The sequence below is a fragment of the Chiloscyllium plagiosum genome, chromosome 9 (genome assembly GCF_004010195.1).
Source record: "Chiloscyllium plagiosum isolate BGI_BamShark_2017 chromosome 9, ASM401019v2, whole genome shotgun sequence".
In the NCBI taxonomy this organism is placed as follows: domain Eukaryota; kingdom Metazoa; phylum Chordata; class Chondrichthyes; order Orectolobiformes; family Hemiscylliidae; genus Chiloscyllium; species Chiloscyllium plagiosum.
Window position 1 is genome coordinate 40,043,468 of NC_057718.1, and position 23,726 is coordinate 40,067,193.

At 40.8% G+C, this 23,726-nt stretch overlaps 1 protein-coding gene across 1 annotated transcript in view; it reads left to right on the forward strand.

Moving 5' to 3' along the window:
- The first annotated feature begins 233 nt into the window (after positions 1-233).
- rab3gap2 (RAB3 GTPase activating protein subunit 2 (non-catalytic)) overlaps positions 234-23,726 on the forward strand; it is a 95,337-nt gene continuing 71,844 nt past the window's right edge. Inside the window, exons 1-3 of the mRNA XM_043695776.1 lie at positions 234-445; positions 18,306-18,370; positions 23,186-23,309. Coding sequence (XP_043551711.1) covers positions 235-445; positions 18,306-18,370; positions 23,186-23,309 — 400 coding nt within the window. The 5' untranslated portion in view covers position 234. The remainder of the gene's footprint in view (positions 446-18,305; positions 18,371-23,185; positions 23,310-23,726) is intronic.

Genomic DNA, 23,726 nt, shown 5'->3' on the forward strand with positions numbered 1-23,726 from the left:
GAAGGCCTTTCTTTTTTGAGTATTTAATGAAATCTAATGTCAAACAAGGGAATATGATCAGGATGACTGAACAAATGCAGCGTCCCAGTTAAGCTGTTCAGAAGGGGACAACTATCTCTTTAAAGTCCAGTCTCGTTCCGGCTGAAGGCGGGGGGGGTGGGGGGAATGTCTTTAAGGCGCGTCCACGTGGCCGCCTGTGAGAATAATTGGCCGACGTAGGGAAGGGAGGCGCGCATGCGCCCCGGCTGTTGTGTGATCGCCGCTGCCTCAGCTGGAGCCGGAGGACCAGGCCGTACTCTCGGGCAGCGGAGGGGAGGGAGTCGGCTGTGGGTGTCAATCTCACTCACCATGTCCTGCAGCCTGCTGCATTTCTGCTCCTTCCAGGACCTGGGGACCGTCCGTGATTTCCTCTTTCCTCAAGTGAAAGAGGAATCGAGCAGCGGCGGTAGGTACAGCAGAGTCCTGGCAGTTTGTGGTGATGTTCTGGGGGAAGTGGGCACCGCGGGATGGGTGAGGGGCCCGGCCCGGCCCGACCCGACCCGGCGGCCTCACACACTCACTCACTCACTCACTGACTGACTGTCTCCCCTTGGTGTTGTCCCCATTCCCCGAGTCTCCTCATTCTGGACGCTGGGAAAGGCCTCCTGCTAAATGTCACTTGAGTTTGGAAGTGGAAACCCAGGGCAGCTGGGCCCAGTCTTCAGATTATTTTTTCAGTTCCAGACCACAACTTTGGTTCAGCAGCATCATATTCAAATGAAAGCTGTCATGTTTACGATGCGATCAGACACCAAGTAGAGGACTAGGAACGCACTTTAAAAAATGGCCCAGCTATTTTTCGCATGATCTGTTTGATCAATATTTAGTTAAGGGAGTATTATCACTGGGTATGTTTCATTGCCAATATAACCCATCATATTTACATTCATGAAGTATCAGGCTGTTGATGTTCTTAGTTTAAGCAGTGTTTTTGATGGAAGATTATACCGATCAAATGTTATCTGTTGGTGTGTACACACAAGGGGTATATACTTGCCACAATGTTTGGTCTGGTATTTGCGAAAAAAAAAGACCCTGCATTTACCCATTGTAAACCAGCAATTGCAAATTCTAAAATGTCAACAAAACGAAATGGAACTTTGGAGCTACTCAGGAAATTTATAGGAGTACTTAAGTTTGACAGTTCTAAATGATCTATGTAAATTCTTGTATAAGGTAATTAGATACAATAAAGTTATGTTATATCATGGCAACTTGTATTTATATAGTGCCTTTTTGTAATGTGATGTCTCAAGATTCTTCTCAAGATCCTTCTCAGGAGGATTATAAATAAAAGAATGATATTGAACTGTATATTAGATGAGGTGACCAAAATCTTGTTAAGTAGCATAGATAGTAAATAATAGGTAAAAAGCAACAAAAACACAGGTACAGGTGAATGTTAAGAGTTTGAGAGTCCATTCCGTATTCTAACAACAGTAGTGTCGAGATTGTTACGAAACCGGCTGGTGCGTGTGTTCAGGCTTCTGTACCTTCTCCCTGATGGTAGAGGTTGTGGAAAAACATTGCCGGGGTCAAGATCCTTCTCAGGAGGATTATAAATAAAAGAATGATATTGAACTGTATATTAGATGAGGTGACCAAAATCTTGGTTTTTGAAAGAGGAAAGTGATATCGAGAAGCAGAGTGAATTCCAGAGCTTAGGGTCTCTGTAACTGAAGGCACAGACAATGGTGGAACATTTATAATTGGGAAGGTACAAGAGACTGGAATTAGAGGATTGTCAATTGAATTGAATTGAATTTATTGTCACGTGTACTGAGGCACAGTGAAAAGCTTTGTCTTGCGAGCAATGCAGGAGATCACATAGTTAAGTAGCATAGATAGTAAATAATAGGTAAAAAGCAACAAAAACACAGGTACAGGTGAATGTTAAGAGTTTGAGAGTCCATTCAGTATTCTAACAACAGTAGTGTCGAGATTGTTACGAAACCGGCTGGTGCGTGTGTTCAGGCTTCTGTACCTTCTCCCTGATGGTAGAGGTTGTGGAAAAACATTGCTGGGGTGGGATGAATCTTTAAGAATGTTGGTGACCTTTCCTTGACAGCGGGCCTGGATTCTATAGATGGGAAGTTGGCCTTTGTGATTGTCTGGGCTGAGTTCACCACTCTCTATAACTGTCTCCGATCTTGAATGGTACAGTTGTCATACCAGGTAGTGATACACCAAGGCAGAATGCTCTCAATGGTGCACCTATAAAAATTGGCAAGGGTTTTTGCCGTCATGCCAAATTTCCTCAGCTGCCTGAGGAAGAAGAGATGTTGTTGGGCCTTTGTAACCAGTGCGTCCACATGAAGAGTCCAAGAAAGCTTGTTGTGGTGACCACTCCCAGGAGCTTAACGCTCTCCACTCATTCCACCTCTGTGCTGTTAACGTGGAGGGGGGCATGAGTGACAACCCGCTAAAAGTCAATAATGAGTTCCTAGGTTTTGCCAGCATTGAGAGCTAGGTTGTTCTCAGTGTACCATTTTTCCAGGGCTTCCACCTCCTGTCTGTAGTCTCTTTTGTCGCCATCTGGGATTCGAACGACCACAGTGGTGTCATCAGCGAACTTATAAATGGCATTAGTCTGGTATTTGGGGATGCAGTCAATGGTATACAGTGAGTATAGTAGGGGGCTGAGTATGCACCCCTAGGGGGCTCCAGTGTTGAGTGTTAGTGAGGATGAAATCTTGTCCCCAACCTTCACTGTGGCCTGTGAGTCAGGAAACTGAGGATCCAATTGCAGAGAGTGGGGCTTAGTCCGAGATCACTAAGTTTAGTAATCAGTGTCGAGGAGATAATAGTGTTGAAGGCTGAACTGTAGTCAACGAGTAGGATTCTTACGTAGCTTGGTGTCAAGATGTTTGAGGAGGAATGAAGGGCAAGTGATATGACATCTAATGTGGATCTGTTGGTCCGATAGGCAACTTGGAGTGGGTCAAGAGTAGTGGGGAGGCTGGAGTTGATTAATGCCATGACCAGCCTTTCAAAGTACTTCATGACCACTGAAGTTAGGGCCACTGGGCGATAGTCATTGAAATATGCTGCATGAGCCTTCTTGGGCGTAGGGATGATGTTGGCCCTCTTGAAACAGGCAGGGACAGTGGCCTGTTGCAGGAAGAAATTAAAGATGTCCGAGAAGACCTCTGCCAGTTGCTTTGCGCATGCTCTGAATGCACAGCCTGGTGCTCTGTCTAGTCCCATCGCTTTTCTAGGATTCACACAAAGCAAAACTGATCTGACGTCTGATGCAGTGACTGTTGGGATAAGTTTGCCAGGACTTGTCAGTATAGGTGTTATCTCTCCACCGAACGTCTACTCAAAGCGAGTGTAGAAAGCGTTGAGATGATCTGGGAGGGATATGTCATCGTCTGCTATCTTGCACTGTCTCTTTTTAGAATCTGTGATGTCATTCAGTCCTTGCCACAGTCGCCGGGTGTCTGGGTCTCTAGTTTGAATCGGTATTGGTCCTTGGCTGTCTTAATGGCTCTGTGAAGGTCATACTTGGATTTCTTATATTTAAGTGAGTCTCCTGATCTGAAGGCCTCACACCTAGTTTTTAGCAGGTTCTGTACATGCTGATTGATCCAGGGTTTCATGTTTGGGAACACCCGGATTGACTTGCTCGGTATACAGTCCTCCACACACTTGCTGATGAAGTCTGTGATGGTGGTGGCATACCTGTCCAAGGTATCCGCAAGGGGGTCTCCTGTTTGAGCTTTTGCTTGTAAGCTGGGAGAAGAAGCACGGCATTGTGGTCGGAGTTCCCAAAATGAGGGCGTGGATAGAACGGTAGGTGTAGTAGTGGTCTAAAATGTTTGGGCCCCTGGTGGGGCAGGTAATGTTCTGGTGGTACTTGGGCAGCACCTTCCTTAGATTGGCAACTTCAATCTAACTAGTCACAGTAAACAGGACCTCAGGGTGTTCCGTTTCCAGGGTGTTAGTAGTAGAGTACAGCACATCCAGAGCTTCCTCAACCTTTGCTTGTGGCGGTATGTGCACAGCAGTTAGTATAGCAGTGGTAAATTCCCGTGGTAGGTAGATAGGGTGGCATTTGATGGTGAGGAGTTCAAGATTTGGGGTGTAATGGCTGTCCAGGGTTGCAATGTCCATGCAGCACAAGTTGTTGATTAAAAAGCCAACCCCTCCACCCTCTGTCTTACCCAATGATGCTGTGTGTTCCATATAATGGATAGAAAAACCATCAGCCTGAAGTGTGCAGTCGGGAATGAATGGGTTGAGCCAGGTTTCTGTGAACCATGTGCGCAGCAGTCCTGCAGTTCATGCTGGAAGCTGAGCCGTGATCTGAGTTCATCCATCTTGTTATCCAGAGATTATACATTTGCTGGGAGTAAGGTAGGAAGTGGGGGGCGGAGGGGTCTTGAAACCACGTAGTCTCAGTCTTACTAGCAGGCCAGCATGCTTACCCCGCTTCCTCGCAGGTTTCTTACATTTGAGTGATCTAGTGGAGTAGATTCTGACTGTTTCCAGTTAAGTGATCCTTCCTCGGACTCTGTGTAGAGCAGATAAGTTGCAGTTTGGTGTATTTTTGCAGAGGGTCTGCTTAGGACCCAGTGTAGCAGGTAATTTACTGTGTGGTTTTTTTATCGGAGGGAGTGTGCTTAGGACTTAGTGGAGAAGGTAGGTTTCTGCTTGTGTTCCGATCTTGTCCAGCTAGTTCCTGGTTTCACTTGGCACCGATTTGTTGCTCCAGCTGCAGCCACGTTTTTTATTGTGCTACTCCCCCTTGTAGAGGTGTTTGGGCTGCTGTCCAGGTAAGTACTGGCTGACATGAAATCTCAGAAATGTCTTGAAAGGTTATGAGACTGGAGGAGAATCTGGAGATGGCAAAAGACAGGATATTGAGGGATTTCATGAAGAAAAGAAGCATTTTAAATCCAATGAAAATTTAAGGTCTGCTTTAATTTTTTTTGTTCATAATAATATGCCTTTGAAAGTGTTGTTTACAAAGACTTTAATTCTGAACTTAATTTCACCAATTTCACTTCATATGAGTCTGCAGTTACAAGGTTTGGTATCAAATGGGAAACATCAGCTACTGGAGTCTTCAGGCCTTTGATTGATTCCAAAAAAACTAAAAGAATCTATGGTAATGTATGGATAAAAATTGACATGTTGTTCATGCAGCATAATTCCTATCAAAGGCAGTATGTCTGAGTGCAAAATGGAGCGTTAGAGCCAGCTCTTGGCTATTTTGGCATTAAATGTATTGATTTGATGTAAATGAATTATGAAGTTTGATAAATTAACCAGCATGAGCTTAGACAAATAGTCATAATTCTCGGAGGCTAGGCAGGCAAATGAAAACAGTTATTAAGAAGGTTTATATGATCCTTGGGTTTATACACCGAGGCATAGAGTATAAAGTCAAGGAAGTGATGCTACACTTCTTCAAGCCACATTTGGAATATTGTATAAGGAAAGATGTTAAAGCCCTTGTGAGAGTGCATTGGAGATTTACTTGAATGATACCAAGAATGATGGATTTTAGATACAAGGAAAGATTAGAGAAATTGGACTTGTTCTCCTTGGAGCAGAGAAGGTAAGTGGTAACCTTTTATTGAGGTGTTCAAAATGATTAATAATTTTGACTGTATAAGGAAGGATGCTCTGCTTATACTACTTGGCACATCAGTAAATAGGGGTCACAATTTCAAGATTGTCAGCCAAAGAGTTCTGAGTGAGAAGAAGAGAAACCTATTATTGGAGCGAGATGCAGAAAAACTTATTTACTTGGTTGTTTGGATTTGGAATAGCCTACTTGAGAGTGTGGTGGAAGTAGATTCCACTGGAGGTTTCAAAAAAGAGCTGGATATATATTTGAACGTGATGAATTTACGGGGCCACGGGGAATGGAACTAGCTGGGTAGCTCTTTTGGGAGCCAGTACAACATGATAGGTTAAATGGCCTCCTTCTCTACAGTAAAATTCTATTTAATTTTCTATTATGAATTTTTAAAAGCACTCTATTTTACAAACCTATATTTGACTGCAGTGACCAATCTGTATTTATATATACATCTGAATTCTTTGGAAATTATGTTTTAAAAAAATTGCAACAGAAAACCAGACATTTCCACTGGTGTTTATCATCCACATAATGTATTTTTTATTCTGCTCATCTCATTGCCATCCAAATATATCTTCCTATTTCTCACTGATATATACTCTCTGACTCTATTTAACAAGATTGCCCACAAGTGTTAAAATCATGAGGGAGAGAAAACTCATTTTGCCTTTGCAGGTTATGCAGACAACCTGTTCATTCACTTTTCTGCATACCCTTTAGTTTCAAATATTTAAAGCTATTTTGGAGTCTGTCTACTTTTGCTGAAAAAGAATTTCATCTTCTTTCTTTTGCCTTTTTATTCATTTGAATAAATTTCTTCCCCTAACTTTTTGTATGACATCACCCATGAGAAGGTGGTATTATTATCAAAATCAGAATGCATCGCCTATCCAAACATGTGTTTGAAGATGGTGGTAAGGAATGCCTTAAAATTCCAGTCCATTTGGTGTAGTTGCTTCCGTAGGACTTTTAAGTAGAAAATTTAGGAGTTTGACTCAGTCATCATGAATGAATAGTGCTATAAGTCTCAAGGCAGGATGGTTTGTGTTTTGAAGGGGGACTTGGAGATGGTGTTGCCATGTGCTAATGCTGTTGACCTTCTCCGTGGGAGAGGTTGTGGTTTTGTTCTTGAAGAAACACTACAGAATTTATGCAGTGCGTCTTGTGTGTGCACTGTATGTGCTGTGGTGACTGAATGAGTGTTATGTTACTAAATGGAGTGCTTATTAAGTTATCTGGATGGTGAAAGTTTTGAGTGTTGTTTAAAGCTGCACGCAACAAGGCAAGGAGAGTGTTCCATTATATTCCTGTCTTGTTGCAAGCAGATTGGACAGGTTTTGAAGAGTTAGGAGATAAGTTACTTTTTACTGAATTCCCAGCCTTTGACCTTTTATGGCCACAGTATATATGTGGCTGGTCAAGGATAATTCACAATTGGATGACTTAAAATAAGCTACCACCAGAGCTTATTAAGTTATCTGGATGGTGAAAGTTTTGAGTGTTGTTTAAAGCTGTACGCAACAAGGCAAGGAGAGTGTTCCATTATATTCCTGTCTTGTTGCAAGCAGAATGGACAGGTTTTGAAGAGTTAGGAGATAAGTTACTTTTGACTGAATTCCCAGCCTATGACCTTTTATGGCCACAGTATATATGTGGCTGGTCAAGGATAATTCACAATTGGATGACTTAAAATAAGCTACCACCAGAAGGAAAAGGCTTTTTGAATATTGCCATCCTTCACTGACAGTTTGAAAAGAGGTTGAATAAAAGCATGGATGTAATTTGCACAAAGAAAAGGAAGAATCCAACCTTCCATTTGCTTCATAAACTTTTATTGCAAATTATAAGGACAAGGTCATCGGCTGTGACACCAAATGGCCCTTGCACATCAATAAATTGCTTACTGACACAGTCTGGAGCTCTCAGGACCATTCATCTCCAGACCTCAGTCTTTTTCCACACATGACCCTGCTGAATTTCAGAACTGAAATGTGATTAGCTTTTCATACAGTCAGTTTTTGTGCTGGCCACCATGAACCGATTTAGTTTCTTATACAAACCCAACTTGTTCACTAATCTGCCACACTCGCCTAATTTGGCCCACGTACACTTCCAGACACAGTAATGTTTTTCTCTTGACTGTCTTCTGCAATGACCAAGCTGGCTATTACCACTTCAGAACACTACAGTTTGGTGATGACAGAGGCCTTACAATGTTCTTAATAACAGACCACACCAGCCTGGCACTGCCACACTCCGAATCATGCAATTCAACCAATATCCAAAACTCCATTGTCACTGTCCTTATAGAGTCTTGTCTTGAGCAGAACAGACATACTAATGATGGAAGAAGAGTGGCATTCAACCTAAAAGGAGGTCAGCTGGCATTCTTCAATGTTCACTGTGGATTGCATATGAAATTTCTTGGCGTCAAGTATAATGCGGGCTCAGAAATCTTCTGCTGATTTCAACTCACTGCCCTTCACCTGATGAATTCATACTCTTGTATGTTGAATATCATTGGGATGAAGCACTGAAGAAAAGGGGACAGAATGTACTCTTAGAAAGTAAAAGATTAACACCATGGTGACATTACAGACCAAGCTGACTAACTTCTGAAGATTGTAATTGCTGGACATGTTCTGTGGCTGGTATGAGAAGAATCACGTGACCTCATTCTCACCAACTTATCTGTCGTAGGTCTATGTGACCGTTTTGGTCAGAATAACCACTGCCTGGTTCCTATGAAGATCGAGTTTGGCTTCACACTGAGGACATTGCATGGTGTTGTTTAACACTGCCACTGTGCTAAAAGAGCTGGATTTAGAATAAATCTACAAGTGCTAAACTAGACTTGCATGTGGCTTCAGCAGCAACAGACTTCTGTGTCATGATTTGAAACATCTTACCACTCAATCTGTCACTACAAAAAGTAAAAATACTGAAGACTTGTGTTCGATAGCTATCCACTCCCAAGCCAAGCTGTTCTATTACACTTACAAAACTGGCATCTAACAATTAATGTGGAAAAATAATGAGGTATGTTCAGTACATAAAAGCAGGACAAATCCACATACCAATTACAGTCCATTCAGCCTACTTTGCCATCAGCAAAATCATAGAGAAGTGTTATCAAGTGGCACTTGCAAATGAGTAACCTGCTCATTGCATGCATGGAAAAGAGTTGAATTCCCAGAAGTGAGAGTTGTGGCCTTTTGATATCAAGGCAACGTTTGATCGAGTGTGGCATCAAGGAACAAGTATCAACATCCTAATGTGTCCATTGATCAGAAACTGACCTGGACCAGACATGTACATACTGTAGTTACAAGAGTGGGTTAGAAGCTGGGAATTTTGATAGTGAGCAACTCACCATCGGTCTCCCCAATGTCTATTCACCATCTACAAGGTTTAATCTTTAGTGGGCGTCCGGGTGAAGCACTGCTGATAATTCCTGCTTTCTGTTTATATGTTTGGGTTTCTTTGGATTGGAGATGACATTTCCTGCTTTTTTTTTCCTAAGGTGGTAGATGGGGTCTAACTCGATGCGTTTGTTGATAGAGTTCCGGTTGGAATGCCATGCTTCTAGGCATTCTCGTGTGTCTCTGTTTGGCTTGTCCTAGGATGGATGTGTTCTCCCAGGATACATGAACACCAACTAGCCACAAAACGACATGACCCTCTCTCACTAGTATCCTTACGTACAGATAAGCAAGGACACCACTTTGACTGGGACAACACAGTTAGATCCCATCTACCACCCCCTGAGAAAAAGAACAGGAAATGACATCACCAACCCAAAGAAACCCAAACATGTAAATAAAAAGCAGGCGTTATCAGCACTGCTTTGCCCGGAGGCCCACTGAAGATGTTACCGAGTAAGGTGACGAAATGTCTGGAAATGAACCATCCAACTCAGTGAGCAAACCTACATCTAGAACCTCAATCTGAGCTACAAATCTTAAAACTTGACAAGATTTAAGTCAGTGGTTTGATGGATTACTGCCCACTTGAAGATGGTACTGGGTGGGTGCAGCTCCAATAAGCTTGATGACATCCAGGACAAAGCAGCCAGTTTGATTGGTACTCCATCCAGCACCTACAAACATTTAGTTCAATCACTATTGATGCAGTTTGGAAACAGCTTGGCTATTAATGTACACAGTTCTCTTAAGTGAAGTAATCAAATGTAGCTGACCAACTTGGCCAAATGAGGAGTATAGAAGTATATGCCAGCACAGCATCAATACCAGGGAGCAAACTGAATATGTGGTTACCTGGTGAACATACAGTATAAGATCATTTGTTCACTAAATAGCAGAAGCAACCTGTTGTTGTAGAGAGCTAAGTGATTCTGCACCAGTGGATCAATTAAATGCTTTGCAGTCCTATTATATTCAGTGCTTAACAATGGTTGACACTAAACTAACCAGAGGAGGAAATCCATCAAGTGTCCTCATTCTCAATGTTGGAGGAGCATACAAAATCAATTCAAAAGATAAGGTTGAAGCATTTGCAGTTATCCTCAGGAAAATCGAGTCCCCTGTGTTCTCGGACCCCATCATCACAGGTGCCAGTTTTTTGGCCAATTTGGTTGATGGTGTGATATGAGAGGTTAGTGTATCGCAAAGACCATGGGCCCTGACAACACCCGAGCTCTAATGGTGAAGTCTTATGCTCCAGAACTAGCTACATGCCTCGCCAAGCCACTGCAATAGATTTTGAACATTGACATCTACTGGGCTATGAGAGAAAATTGCCCAGCTTTGCCCTGTCCATAAAGCAGGACAAATCTTATCCACCATTAGTCTATTTGTCAACTTCAGCAATTATGCAGTAGTAATTAGTTAGAAATCACACAACATCAGGTTATAGTCCAACAGGTTTATTTGGAAGCACTAGCTTTTGGAGTGCCACTCCTTCATCAGGTGGTTGTGGAATATAAGATCATAAGAGACAGAAATTTAGCAAACATATTAGTGTCATGCAGTGCTACATTGAATAAACCTGGATTGTAAAGCCTTTCATTTTTTGTAAGAATGCAGATTTTGGTTCATTTAATATGTAAACCCCAGAACTACTTTTAAATCATCTTGTTAGGTTCTTTTCCTGAGATTTCATACATGAGATGCAATTCGCACGCACTAACTTCTACAATCAGTTATTAAAGTCTGTACAAGCTAGTTGTTTCTCTTCCCCCCCTCATGCTTTGACACATTTTGCAGGCGTGTGAAAAGAAGCCCCGAACAAAGGAAACACATCCCCTTTATATAGGTCAGTTGGTAATGCTCACAGCTACTCCAGCCATTTCCCACAAGGTCATCCTCGGGGATAATGTAAATGTCCCCGTGCTGGGGAATCATTATGCAAACGGTTTCCTGACTCTGTGATTCCCAAAGACGACAATGTAGGTGTGATATGACCTAGCTTTGTGGGATGATCATGCAAACGATTTTGATTGACTGGAGATGGCTATGAAAGCATTTCTGAATGGAAGGGATTGAATGAGAGTTTAATTTGATAATAGCAGTAGAATAGTAGTAAATGGCTGCCGGAATGAAGTGTGAATTACAATGGATAGTTCCCCACATTCCTGCATCCTGTCTATGAGACAGAACAGCTTCTTGGAGAAAGACAGTACAGTTTAACACTTTAATATAACATTAATGTCCAGAGAGAGAGAGTACAATTTAATCTTTTAATAATACCACCTTCTTGAGATAACAAAGGTTTTAGAGCAAAAGGTAACCTCTCCACTCAGACAATGCATTAAAGGTGTGAGGTCAGAGTCAAGAGAGAGAGTACAATTTAATCTTTTAATAATAATACCACCTTCTTAAGATAACAAAGGTTTTAGAGCAAAAGGTAACCTCTCCACTCAGACAATGCATTAAAGGTGTGAGGTCAGAGTCACTGTGTATCTCAATCTTGAGTCAGACTGGTTCTGTTTTCAAAGTGGAATTTGTGAAATATTGCATGTATTGAGTGCCTGCAGATTGTGCAATTTTTTGAGCTGAATAGAGTGTATCTGCAAATACAAATTCATCCCATAGACTTGTTTGTGTGCATGAGAGAGAGTGAGAGAAAATGTGCATGTGTGAGTACACATGAGACAGTGTGTTTGTGTGTGAAAGCTTCGTAAAGTGTGTGGGTGTGATGGAGTATAAGCCTGTGAGAGAGTGTGTGGGCTGGGTATGTGTGTGTTTGTGTGCTTGTGTGAGCGTATAGTGTAGTGGAGCCACCTGTAGTGCAACATGAACCCAAGGTCCCAGTTGAGACCATCCCATCGGTACCAAACTTGGCTATCAGCCTCTGCTCGGCCTCTTTGCATTGTTGCCAGTCCCGAAATCCGCCTTGGAGGATGGTCACCCAAAAATCCAAGACCAAATGTCCCTGACCGCTGATGTGTTCCCCAACTGGGAGGGAACACCCTTATCTATTGATTATTGTGCAGTGACCATTCATGTATTATTGGCAAGGCCAAGCAGATGCTACAATGCCTCAGGGCGTCCTTGCCTGCAGTGTATGTGGTAGACAATGTTGGCCAAGTCACACAAATATCTGCCGCGTACACTATGGATGATGTCCCCACGGGTAATGGTGCTATCTGTGTCGATACTCTGATACTCTGACACATGTTGCAGTGGTTGACATGATGGATTTCTACAGTATTGTGGTCAATGTTGTCCTGAAGGCTGGGCAGTTTGCAAACAATCATCTGTTAAAGTTTGGCAGTTGTTTTAAAGGCGAGAAGTGGAGGTGCAAATTGGTTGAACAACATCTCATCTTCCGCCTGGGCAGCTCAACGTTGAGTTTTCCAATTTGAAATGACCTCCCTTCCCTTCTCGTGACTCCATTCCCAGCCCCCCACCCCTTCCACTCCTCCCAGCCACCTGTCAGATTCATTCCTCCCATTGACCAACCAGGTTGTACCCATTACCTGTTTTCACCTATCCCCACTTCACCACCCTGCCCCGCCACCCCCTTTATCTGCAGCTCCTCTTACACCCAGTGCCAGTCCTGAAGAATGGTTACATCTGAAACATCGACTTCTTCTCCACCTCGTGATGCTGCCTGGGTTGCTCTGTTCTTCCAGCCTCCTGCTTGTCTACCTTGTTCAGCATCTGCAGGTTTTGTTTTTGTCTCTCGACCTATTCATTAGGGCATTGGATGATTAATTTGGATAAAAATGATGTGCAAGGGTGTTTGGGGGAGTGGGGAGTAAAAGCAGGACATTGTACCAGATCTTCAAATGAGCATTTTTACTGAGTATTGGACGTGATGTACCAAATGGCCTCATTCTGTACTCAAGACCATTGACCTTTTTTTTCTTGCTGATAGTGGATTAACCATGAAATACAAAGTTGGGTGTTTTAGTTGTAATATGAAAGCTATTTAAGTGCCATTAACTAATTGAGTTACATGAGCTAGGAAGACTGCAGCTTGAACTCCAATCTCTGCTGTGAACTGATGTTTCCCAGAAACTGAAATTTTAGTCTTTAAGCTCTTGAGTAAAGAAAAGGGGGGAAAAAAATTACTCCAAACATCACTATAACTATATCCTTTGCCCTGCCTTGTTTCATTTGCTAAAAACCTTCCCTCGTGCCTTAAGTTATCTCCCCTAGATATCACCATTCCAAATGAACTCCTGGCCTCCCTCCCACATTCTAGCCTGAATAAACTTGGCATGCCCCAACTTGGATAAAGTCCTCTATATCCAATACCCCTGTATTCACTGACTTCTATTGGCCTTCATTTAAGTAATGCTTTGATTTTAAACTCTGATCATTCTTTTTAAACCTCTTGATGCCCTCTCTATGCTTGCAATCTTATCCAGTCCTGTATCCTCATGAGTTATCTGTACTCCTCCAGTTTTAAAGCTGCAGGATTAATTGCCATATCTTCAGCTGCCAAGTTCTGTGATGCTTTATTACATTAAAGCTGATAGGTAAATACAATGGGTTGTCTTCAAATCCCTCTGTAAGTGTGTCCTTTTTCTATCTCTGTGACCTTGTGCAGCCACAACACACCTAAGATACTGCATTTCTCCAATTTGGTCCTCATATATGACTCTGATTTCAGTTGTTTTGCCATTGACAGTTGTGCCTTTTAACTTCCCTGTTTCAGTGTTCAAATTCCTTTTGCAAAATGTTTCCACCTCCACCTCCCTGCTTTTTAAGTGTCTTTTCGATTAAGATTTTGGTCATTTGGCCTAATACATGCATCGAGTCATTTAACTTTGTTCAAGGAGGTATATAAATGCTAGTTGTTGCTGTTTTTGTTAATCAGGTTAATGTTCCTGTTTTTTCATCCTGGAACTAAAACCCAATAGATTATCAGCTACATCATACGTAATGAAAGTTGATAGTTTTAATTTGACCATGATGAGGTATCACCATGCTTTAAAGGAATACATGATGTTAACCTTTCTGCAATACTTTCATAGCTGCTAATTAACTGTTGAAGTGGTGGAGTGTTACCTGATATTACTCAGTGATCACATCAGATGATTAGACTACAAAGTTCTGAGGAATGTTGAATTACAAGCAAAAGAATTTGTGAAGCTCAGTCTATATTCAGTTATTGGCATCATTGTAGGTTTCTCGTTTTCAAAATTGCTTGATCATGGGTGGCTTTTTCTAGGATACCCTGATCAGTCACACGTGCTTAGTTAGAGAGTCCTGAACTTGAGCACAAATTGCTTCAACAAGTGTGGCATTGGGCTTTTCTAGAGGACTATAATTTGAAATGGTTGTGGTTCAGAAATGCCTTGAACTGCACCCAGGTATCACCAATTGCAAGCAGGTATTTTCTTGTAGCTTCCTAATTTTTTTTAAATTGAAGAACTGAATAAGTTAGTACTTTGTATTAACCAATAGATCAGGAATGGATTTTTAAGTAACGAGCATGAGTCTTTTTCTTTCAGCTCAGCAAGTACATATTAATAGCATGGAGAAATCTTATTTAAGCGGTGATGTAAATACATTGGAAGCAGTTCAGAGAAGATTACCACACTATTACTAGGAATGTGTGGGTTAACTTACGAGGACAGGTTGGGCAGGCTAGGCTTGTATCCATTGGAGTTTAGAAAATGACTATTGAAACATCGATCCTGTCATGCCTTGACAGTTTGGATGAGGAGAGAATATTTCTTGTTTATTGGTAATCTAGAACTATAGAGCCATCCTTTAAAAATAAGGGATCACTCATTCAAATCGCAGACAAAGCTAATTTTTTTTTCTGGGGTTTGTAGGCCTTTAGAACCCTTCTCCTGAAAAGATATTCAAAGTCTCTGTTTCCACAATTTTTAAAGCCGAGGTGGGTAAATGTTTGGTCAGCAGTGGTAGGTTAGCAGTGGTAGGACTTGAGCTTACAGTTGGCTTAATTATATTCTTATTAAATGGGGATGGATTGTAACGTGATATATGTGTGATATGCTAACCAGGAACATATGCTCAATTTGTGCTACTGTACTGGAGACCTTTGTCGGGCTACTGTTCACTGATTGAGTGCTAAAGTAATTTAGTGATAACATCATTATCTCTGAGACAGTAGATTGACGCTTCACACCTCAAATCGGGATCAATGTGGAGTCAGAGTTTTTACAGCACAGAAAGACACCCCTTTGGTCCATTGTGTCTGTACCAATCATCAGGTATCTAATATTCTAATCTCATTTTCTAGTATTTGGTCTTGTGTGCTATGATGTTTCAAATAAAGTGTCTAGAGGGTTCCTGCCATTTACCACCATTTTTGAGGTAGTGAGTTCTCTGGGTGAAATAATTTTCCCTCCAACCCATTCTGAACCTCCTATTCCTTAACTTAAAACAGGGTCCCCTGGTTAATGACTAAGAGAAACAGTTTCCCTGTCTGTGACCCTCCAGTTTGTACATCTCAATCAGATCCCCCTTCAGCTGTCTCTGCTCTGAGGAAAACAACCCTAGCCTATCTGGACGCTCTTCATAGCTGCATTGCTCCATCTTGGTAAATCTTCTCTGCAACCTCTCCAGTACAGTCACATCTTTCCTGTAGTGTGTTGACCAGTATTCCAACTTTGACCTAACTTTGTATAGAACTTCATCATAACCTCATTGTTCTTGTTTTCAATGTCTCGACTAATGAAGATATATGCCACCTAATCACTATGTCTACCTGTCACACTGCATTCAAGGATCTATGGACTAGACACCAAGACCCCTCTGATCTTCTGTGCTTCCCAGGATCATTCCACCCACCAAGTATTCCCTTGCTGTATTAGTCCTCCCAAAGTGTGCCACCCCACACCTTTTCAGGATGCAATTCCATTTGCCATCGTTCAGCCCTCTGACTACCACATCTATATTGTCCTGTAGTCTAAGGCTTTTCTCCTTGCTATTTTAACAGCCCATCAATTTTTGTACTATCTACAAATGTTTAAATCATTAGTGTATACAACAAATAGGAGACCCAGGACTGAGCCACTGGATACAATGGTAACATAACACCCTTCAACCATCACCCTCTGCTTCTTCCCATAAACGAATTTTTGATTCAATTAGCCAGATTGCTCTGGATACAGTAGGCTCTTAGTTTCTTAACTAGCTTGCCATCTGTGATCTTGATCCAAGCTTTATTAAAGTACAAGTAAACTACATCAACTGTACTATCTTCATGTATACACCTAGTCACCACCTTGAAAAATTCAATCATATTTGTTAGACATGATCTCCCTTGACAGAGCCATGCTGACTTCCTTTGATTAATCCTTGTGTGTTCAAGTGAAAATTAATTCTGTCCCTGAGAATCTAGGGTTTTCTGTTTTATTTGTCAGGCTTGATGACAGACATGAAAATTGCAGAAAATATGGAAAGTTGAAGTTACCTTAGAGGAACAGATGTGCAATGTATTTCTTAAATGATGAGAAGCTGGAAAATATAGCTATGCAAAGGGATTTGTGTGTTCCTGTTGTCAAGCCCCTGAAGGCTAACATCTAGATGTGATAAAAAATTAAGAAAGCTAATACAATATCTGCCTATATCGCAAAGGGATTTGAGGAAAAGAGTAGAGAAGTCTTTCTTCAATTGAATAAAAGTCCGGTGAGACTACACCGAGAATAATGTGCACGCTTTTGGTTGTCTTACCTGGGGAAAGATAATACGCCATAGAGGGAGCACAATGAATGCTCACCAGCCTTGTTCCTGGGGTGATGGAAATGTTCTATGAACAGGATATTGGGTTAATTGAGCCTGAATTTTCTAGAGTTTCAAAGAATGACAGATGTTCTCATTGAAACCTACAAAATACTTCGAAAGATAGACAGTATAGATGCTTGCCTTTTTGGAGAGTCTGGAACCAGGGGATATAATTTGAAAATAAGTGAAAAACCATTTAGGATCAAGATGGAGAAATTTCTTACTCAGAACATCGTGAATCTTTTGGATTTCTGAATTGCAGAGCTCAAACTTAGAGAAGATAGATTTATGACTATTCGTGGTATGCTGGATTATGACAATAGTGTATGTAAAAGAGATTAACACATCAAACAGGCACGAATATATTAAAGGGTCAAGTAGACTTGGCTGGCTGAAAGACCCAGTCAGTCGTATTTTCTACCACCATTTCTAATTTTTTATGCTGACTTTGGGCTTGTTATCTAAAGATCTTAGGCCATCGAATCCTCTGGGGCATTTCCACACTTAACAGTGTAGCCACATTCGAAATGTTTGTACAAAATGTTTATTTTAGCTTTTTAAAATAACATGCGGTTACTAAATCCATGAAAGTGTTTAACTGACTCTAGATTCTGATGCATTTACAATTGAAGACCAGCATCAGTACAACATGAAAGAACGTTAAAAACCGAAAAAACCTCAGATGCTGGAATTCAGAAACAGAAATTGCTGGGAAAGCTCAGTAGGTCTGGCAACATCTCTGGGGAGAAATCAGAGTTAATGTTTCAGGTCCAGCAATTCATCCCCTTTGTCTGATTGTTATCTACTCCTTTGTCTGTCCAACTGTCCATCTCTCTCTTTGGGCTCTATCTCCACCTATCGTCCACTCCTTACCCCTTCTTCTCCCCCACCCCCCCACCATCTTAGATTAGATTAGATTAGATTAGATTAGATTAGATTATTTACAGTGTGGAAACAGGCCCTTCGGCCCAACAAGTCCACACCGACCCGGCGAAGCGCAAGCTACCCAGACCCATTCCCCTACATTTACCCCTTCACCTAACACTACAGGCAATTTAGCATGGCCAATTCACCTAACCTGCACATTTTTGGATTGTGGGAGGAAACCCACGCAGACACTGGGAGAATGTGCAAACTCCGCACAGGGAGTCGCCTGAGGTGGGAATAGAACCCGGGTCTCTGGCGCTGTGAGGCAGCAGTGCTAACCACTGTGCCACCGTGCTGCCCAATTTTCTGCATTAAAAAAACAATATTTTCCTAGTTGCCATCAGTTCTAAGGAAGGGTTACTGGACTTGAAACATTAACTCTGATTTCTCTCCATGAAAGAGTGTTGCTTCACTATTGCTACAGCTTTAGCTTAACAAACTCGAACTTAAATATTACAAAGCAACATAGTCATTCTAGTGAAATATGCTATGGTAAACCTATTAATTTCTTGTTAAAATTGTTCCAGTTATATGGGCTGTAACTAATTTAATGTTTTGTTTTCTTTTTCCTATAGATAAAGAACACAACTGGGAAGATGAAGACTGGGGAGCATGGGAGGATGGTGAATTGAAAGAACCTGTACGACCAAATTGTTCTTTTTGTGTTTTTGTATTTAAATTGTTAATTTACATTTTGTTGAGCCTTGTGGGATTAGTGACAGGAATTAGTTTGGTGAAAGAATTGGTTCCAGATATTTTGTAATCAATCTGTTCAGAGATGTAATAAATATTCTGGAGTAGGTGAGGCTTGAATCTGGGCCTTTTAGCCCAGAGGTAGGGAGACTACCACTGCACCCCAACAGCCCTGAGGAAACTATTGTATACACATATTTTAAATGCTTTCATAGTCTAGAATATGCAAGAATTGCCACCTTCTGATCTAATGAGTAGAAACTTGGAGTGAATGAGATTTAGTTTATTGCATTTCAGTAATTATTTACAGATTATACAAATAAGCTGTACATTAGGAAAGTGACTGGAGGACCAGCATTCAAACTGTCTCCCACAAAATCCTACTTTTCTTTGTCACCAAGTCCTCATGACGCTATCAAAGTAGGTGGTGCTTATTGCACTCAAATCAATTATTAACTCCTTCATTTACTTCTGCACCAAGTTTTTTTGATGGCTATTATTGTTATATGTTTGTTTATATAATTATACTTATCACTAATGTATCTCCTCTAAGTGTTGTGTTTTACAACTCAAATGAACTGAAAGCTTTACTATTCAACATCTCTCAGGATTTGGAAGAATAACACTTTTGGTAGAGGGTAGTTATCTGAGGTTCATTTTCTGAACTGGAGGATCTCTAAACTCTTATATTTCTTTCACTGAGAATATCATCTCTGCTAGAACAGCCCCTATTTTCTTTGTAGTATTTTGAATCTTTAGGCATTGCTTGTCTCCTCTTAGTGTTGCCTTCCAAGGAATGGTATGAATGTCTTGAATTTCTTCAGTGGAGTTTTCTTCTTGATCCTTCCACATTTACTTCCACTTGTTAATTAGTTTGGCCTTCCTTGTTTGCTCTCAGTAATTGAACTATAGGTGAGACTAACTTGTGCACTTCCTCAGTTGTGTTATTTGAAGATTCCTTCATGCTTTTGAAGTGATATCCAGTATGGTTTTTGAAGATTCTTCTTTGGAAGATGGGGAGATCAGATATTTTATTTTGACTTCTCCCTTCCTAATCATCTTGGTATCTAATGTGTAATTTGCATCTATCATGCCTAGTTCTTAACAGCGCCATGTTGAAATCTGACTGAATACAATTACGGATGTTTCATTTGTCTTGAATTAAGCATACTGTTCAGTTGCTGTCTCTTTGCTTATCTATCTTCTCAAAGTTTGTTGCTCTTTCCACTTTTGATAGCAGTGGAAAATATTTCTGCCAAACCTGCATAGTTACCACCTTCTATCTTGCTGGCATTTATATTTAAAACAAAACTTTCAACATAACCTCAGATTTTCTTTTTATTTAGATTTTGCTATGACATAATGGAGCCCTAAGAAATCTTCTGACTGTGTGTTCCTTGACCACCTCTGTTGCTTAAACTCTTCAGGTTTTTGAATAAGATTGACATCAATGCGTACCTTTTATATTTAGGGGTGAAAATGACTAGTTCTGAAGTGCACACAGGTTTTCTAGAATTTGGTCTTCTCTGTATTGGAAATTTGCTTCTTGCATGTTTTAACATTAAGTGTCCTGCCCCGACTATGTATTTGAATGTATCTTGAATGTAAACAGTTTCTTTTTGATCAAAACTCACTATATCATAATACTTTAACACTTGCTGTGTACAGCTTGAAATTTGTGACTTTGCCCATTACGTACATGTCAGCGTGCCAAAATGATTGCGCTGGGCCATTGAATTCCCTTCAGAAACTTTGATTTTGACTTCTACTAGAAACTTTTCTATTTTATTTACTTCTTTGTGTGGGTAGTTCAGTTTTTTTTAACATTCCTCTGTGTTTGTATCCTGATTTGGCGCATTTTATGAAAGTGACATTCTTTTTAAAAGCAAATGCTTTTACTGTAATAGCTGGGAACTCTTGCCTTGCGACGTTGCTTTGCACAGTGTTTGTATGAACTCTGTCTGGTGCAAGTCCTCCACTGCATTGGTTTTTGTGTGTCTCTTTATCATTTTAATAGAGCCCAATGTTGTATGTGAAATGGATAACAGCATATGTGTTAGCTGATTTATCTGTTTGTGCATGTTTGTTGATTTTGCATTGATAAAGCACAAGTTATAAAAAGTGAAATATTGTGCATTAGTTTCTGGTTGGATTCCTTTGTTAAATTAGGTTCTTTTGGCTTATTGGTCTTCACTGGGATCATGTGTGGTAGGTAAGTAAACTTCTCATGGCAAATTTTTAAACACAACCTGTTTTAGTCTACTCACCCTTGAAGCACCCTGATCATTGTTAATTATTGCCAGTCAATCTCTATCGCTGAAAATTAAGTCAAGTTTGGAGTACATTCCTTTAACTTTTAATTGGTGAAGATTTTAAAGGAAGTAAATTTATCTTGTTTTACCTTTTTATTACTTACACTCCTGTCCTCGTAATCCAACATTTATTCATTTTCTTCATTTCTCTTTCTGTACCAGATTTGACATTGAATTCACCTGTTATTATAAGTGATTTCTGCTTGGTCCTTGCACTGTTACTTTCACAATTCTTTTGATCTGACTTGTTAAGGTGAGACATGGTAATAAAATATGGACTATCAGTTTTTGACTTTCATCATCTGATTTTAATCATAGAATTCCCACAGTGTGGAAGCAGGCCATTTGGTTCAGAATCCACAAGCTGACCCTGCAAACACCATCCCACCCAGACCCTCCCCTCTACCCTACCACTGTAACTCTGTATTTCCCATGGCTAATCCACCTAACTTACACATCCCTTGACACTATGGGCAATTTGGCATGGCCAATCCACTTAACCTGCATATCTTTGGATTACTGGAGGAAACCCATGCAAATCTGGGGAGAATGTTGCCTGAGGGTGGAAATGAACTCGGGTCCCTGGCAATTAGGCAGAGACCGCCACCAGACTGAGCCACCAGACCGCCCCTTTAATGCTTGTGACTTCCATCGACTGAAATGGTTTCAAAGAGGAGGGAAAAAAACACTGACTTAAAAACGGCTATCGTGATACCCTGACTCCAGGTTGATCTAACCTTCACGAAGCAATCAATAAACAGGAACTAGTCGGAACTCCACATGTTATCCAAGAAACTGAAATCAATCAATTAGATCTGTACCTCGAATTTGAGTTGGGCTTTCCTTGGGATGAAAAAAGCTCCTGTGATTAATCCACTTGAAAACCAGACACTCTGATATTAGGATACAGAAAACAGCTGTATTTCCAGGAATTTTTTTGGCAAAGATGTGTGATTGATTTGTGACTTGGTAAGGAGGTCTTGTCCTCTCACATATATACACATCCCGTGACACAACTCTGAAGAAACATCCAGTTACTGATGGGTCTGTTTCCGTGCCGAATGAGTCTGACTCTGTACCAAGCCGAGAACACCAATATCTGCAGTATTCACAGCTGCCGTTGATCCAGGACGTTTCTAACTATTCGAGGTTTCAGATAAAAGCCTAACACCTTGAGTGCCTTAAGCACTTGAACTAACATGTTCTTTATCTTAATTTTTCTACAGGACAGGTAGCAATTTAAAACTTTGTACCTGTTTCTGTAACTTTTATTTCTTGAGGGATAGATAAAGTGTCGCACTGGAAAAGGCACAGTGGGTCAGGCAGCATCTGAGGAGTAAGAGAGTCGACGTTTCGGGCAGGACCCTTCTTCAGGACTCTGGGTGGGGGTGGGGGCGGGATTGAGAGATAAATATGGGGAAGTGATGGTGGGGCTAGGGGAAAGGTAGGCAATAGATAGGCGAAGGTATGAGGTGATATATGGTCTGTGGAAAGGGTGGAGCAGATAGGCGGGAAGGAAGATGGACAGGTAGGTCAGGTCAAGAGGTGGTGCTGAGTTGGAGGGTTGGAACTTGGATGGGGTGGGGGGTGGGGAGATTTGGAAACTAATGAATTCAAAGTCTATGTCATAAAGTGTGACATTGGAAAAGTTAGCACATAATCAAAACTGTCCTTCCTTTCACTCAAGGAGAACCTTTTAATTGACTCCTTAACTTGTTTCTAGTATACTAGAATTTACATAATTATTGAATTAAGATATGCAATATAGATCATTGATGGCCAATCAAGGATGTTGAAAAGAAGGGAGCTAATTCACCCCTATTCCTCTCCTGATAATATCAGTGATTATCTGTCCTTCTTGCTTAGGTTTCAGATGCTGAATTTGCCTTGCTGTGACATCGTCAGCCCCTGAATATTTATCAACTTCATATTTTTTTATAATATTAATGGCAAACTCATTTTAGGTGCCCTTTTCTGCAGCAGTTTGTGGGTTTGTGTCTGCAGATGGAATGTAAAGATAAAAGTTAGCAAATGGTCTTAGTATTTGAGGCTGATATGCTGAGGAAGTGAGTGAGATTACCATCAAAATTATTTGTTTTGGAGTCAGCTCATTAAACAGCATTGATAATGCAAGTCATCTCTTCATATTATGTAGACATAGACATAAATGCTTTCTCTGTTTCTAATGTTATTAATGCTATTACATTCTTTTTTGGTGGTACGTTAGCCTTTTGCAATACAGAGTGACAGCAACAGTGTGGGTTCAATTTCCACACTAGCTATGGTACCATGAAGGACGTTTCCCCCACCTGAGGGATGGTGATTTTCAGGTTAAATCACCACCAGTTGTCCCTCTAATGAGAGAACAGTCAAATGATCTGGGAGGACTTCTTTCTTTATTTTGCTTTTGCTAGTAATACATTTGACTTAAGCACTGAAATCTGTTGCAGAGGGAAGATAATTCTACAAGCAAGGCACCCACGTTGTCATGGCTTCAAGACTGTGTGATCTCACTGTCACCAACAAATGATCTTATGGTGATAGCAAGGAATCAGAAAGCTGTATTTCTAGTCCGTAAGTATTAGCCCTTTTATGAATATTTGTTTGCTTACAATTCATGTTTAAAATAATTTTGTGGCTTACGTTTACCTTTATTCGAATATAAAACTGGATAATTCAAAAGCAATACACTTATAGATACAGTGGGGGGAAGAACCTCCGAAAATGCTGCAAATATTTACCAGGTCAAGTAACATCTATGGCGGGAGAAAGAGTTTGTTATTTCTTCCCCTCCATGCATTTGCCTTCGCTGCCTCCCTATCGAGCCGAATATGTCCTATGTTGCTACCTATTTGGTTCTGATTCATGATTTTGAAGCCTTTCTTCATTCAAAAGGTGCTCTCTGACCTCCTGAGCATTTCCAACATTTTCTGTTTTTAATTATTGTATAATTTAATTTTGAGATGTGGAGCTCTGCTTGTAAAATGTATG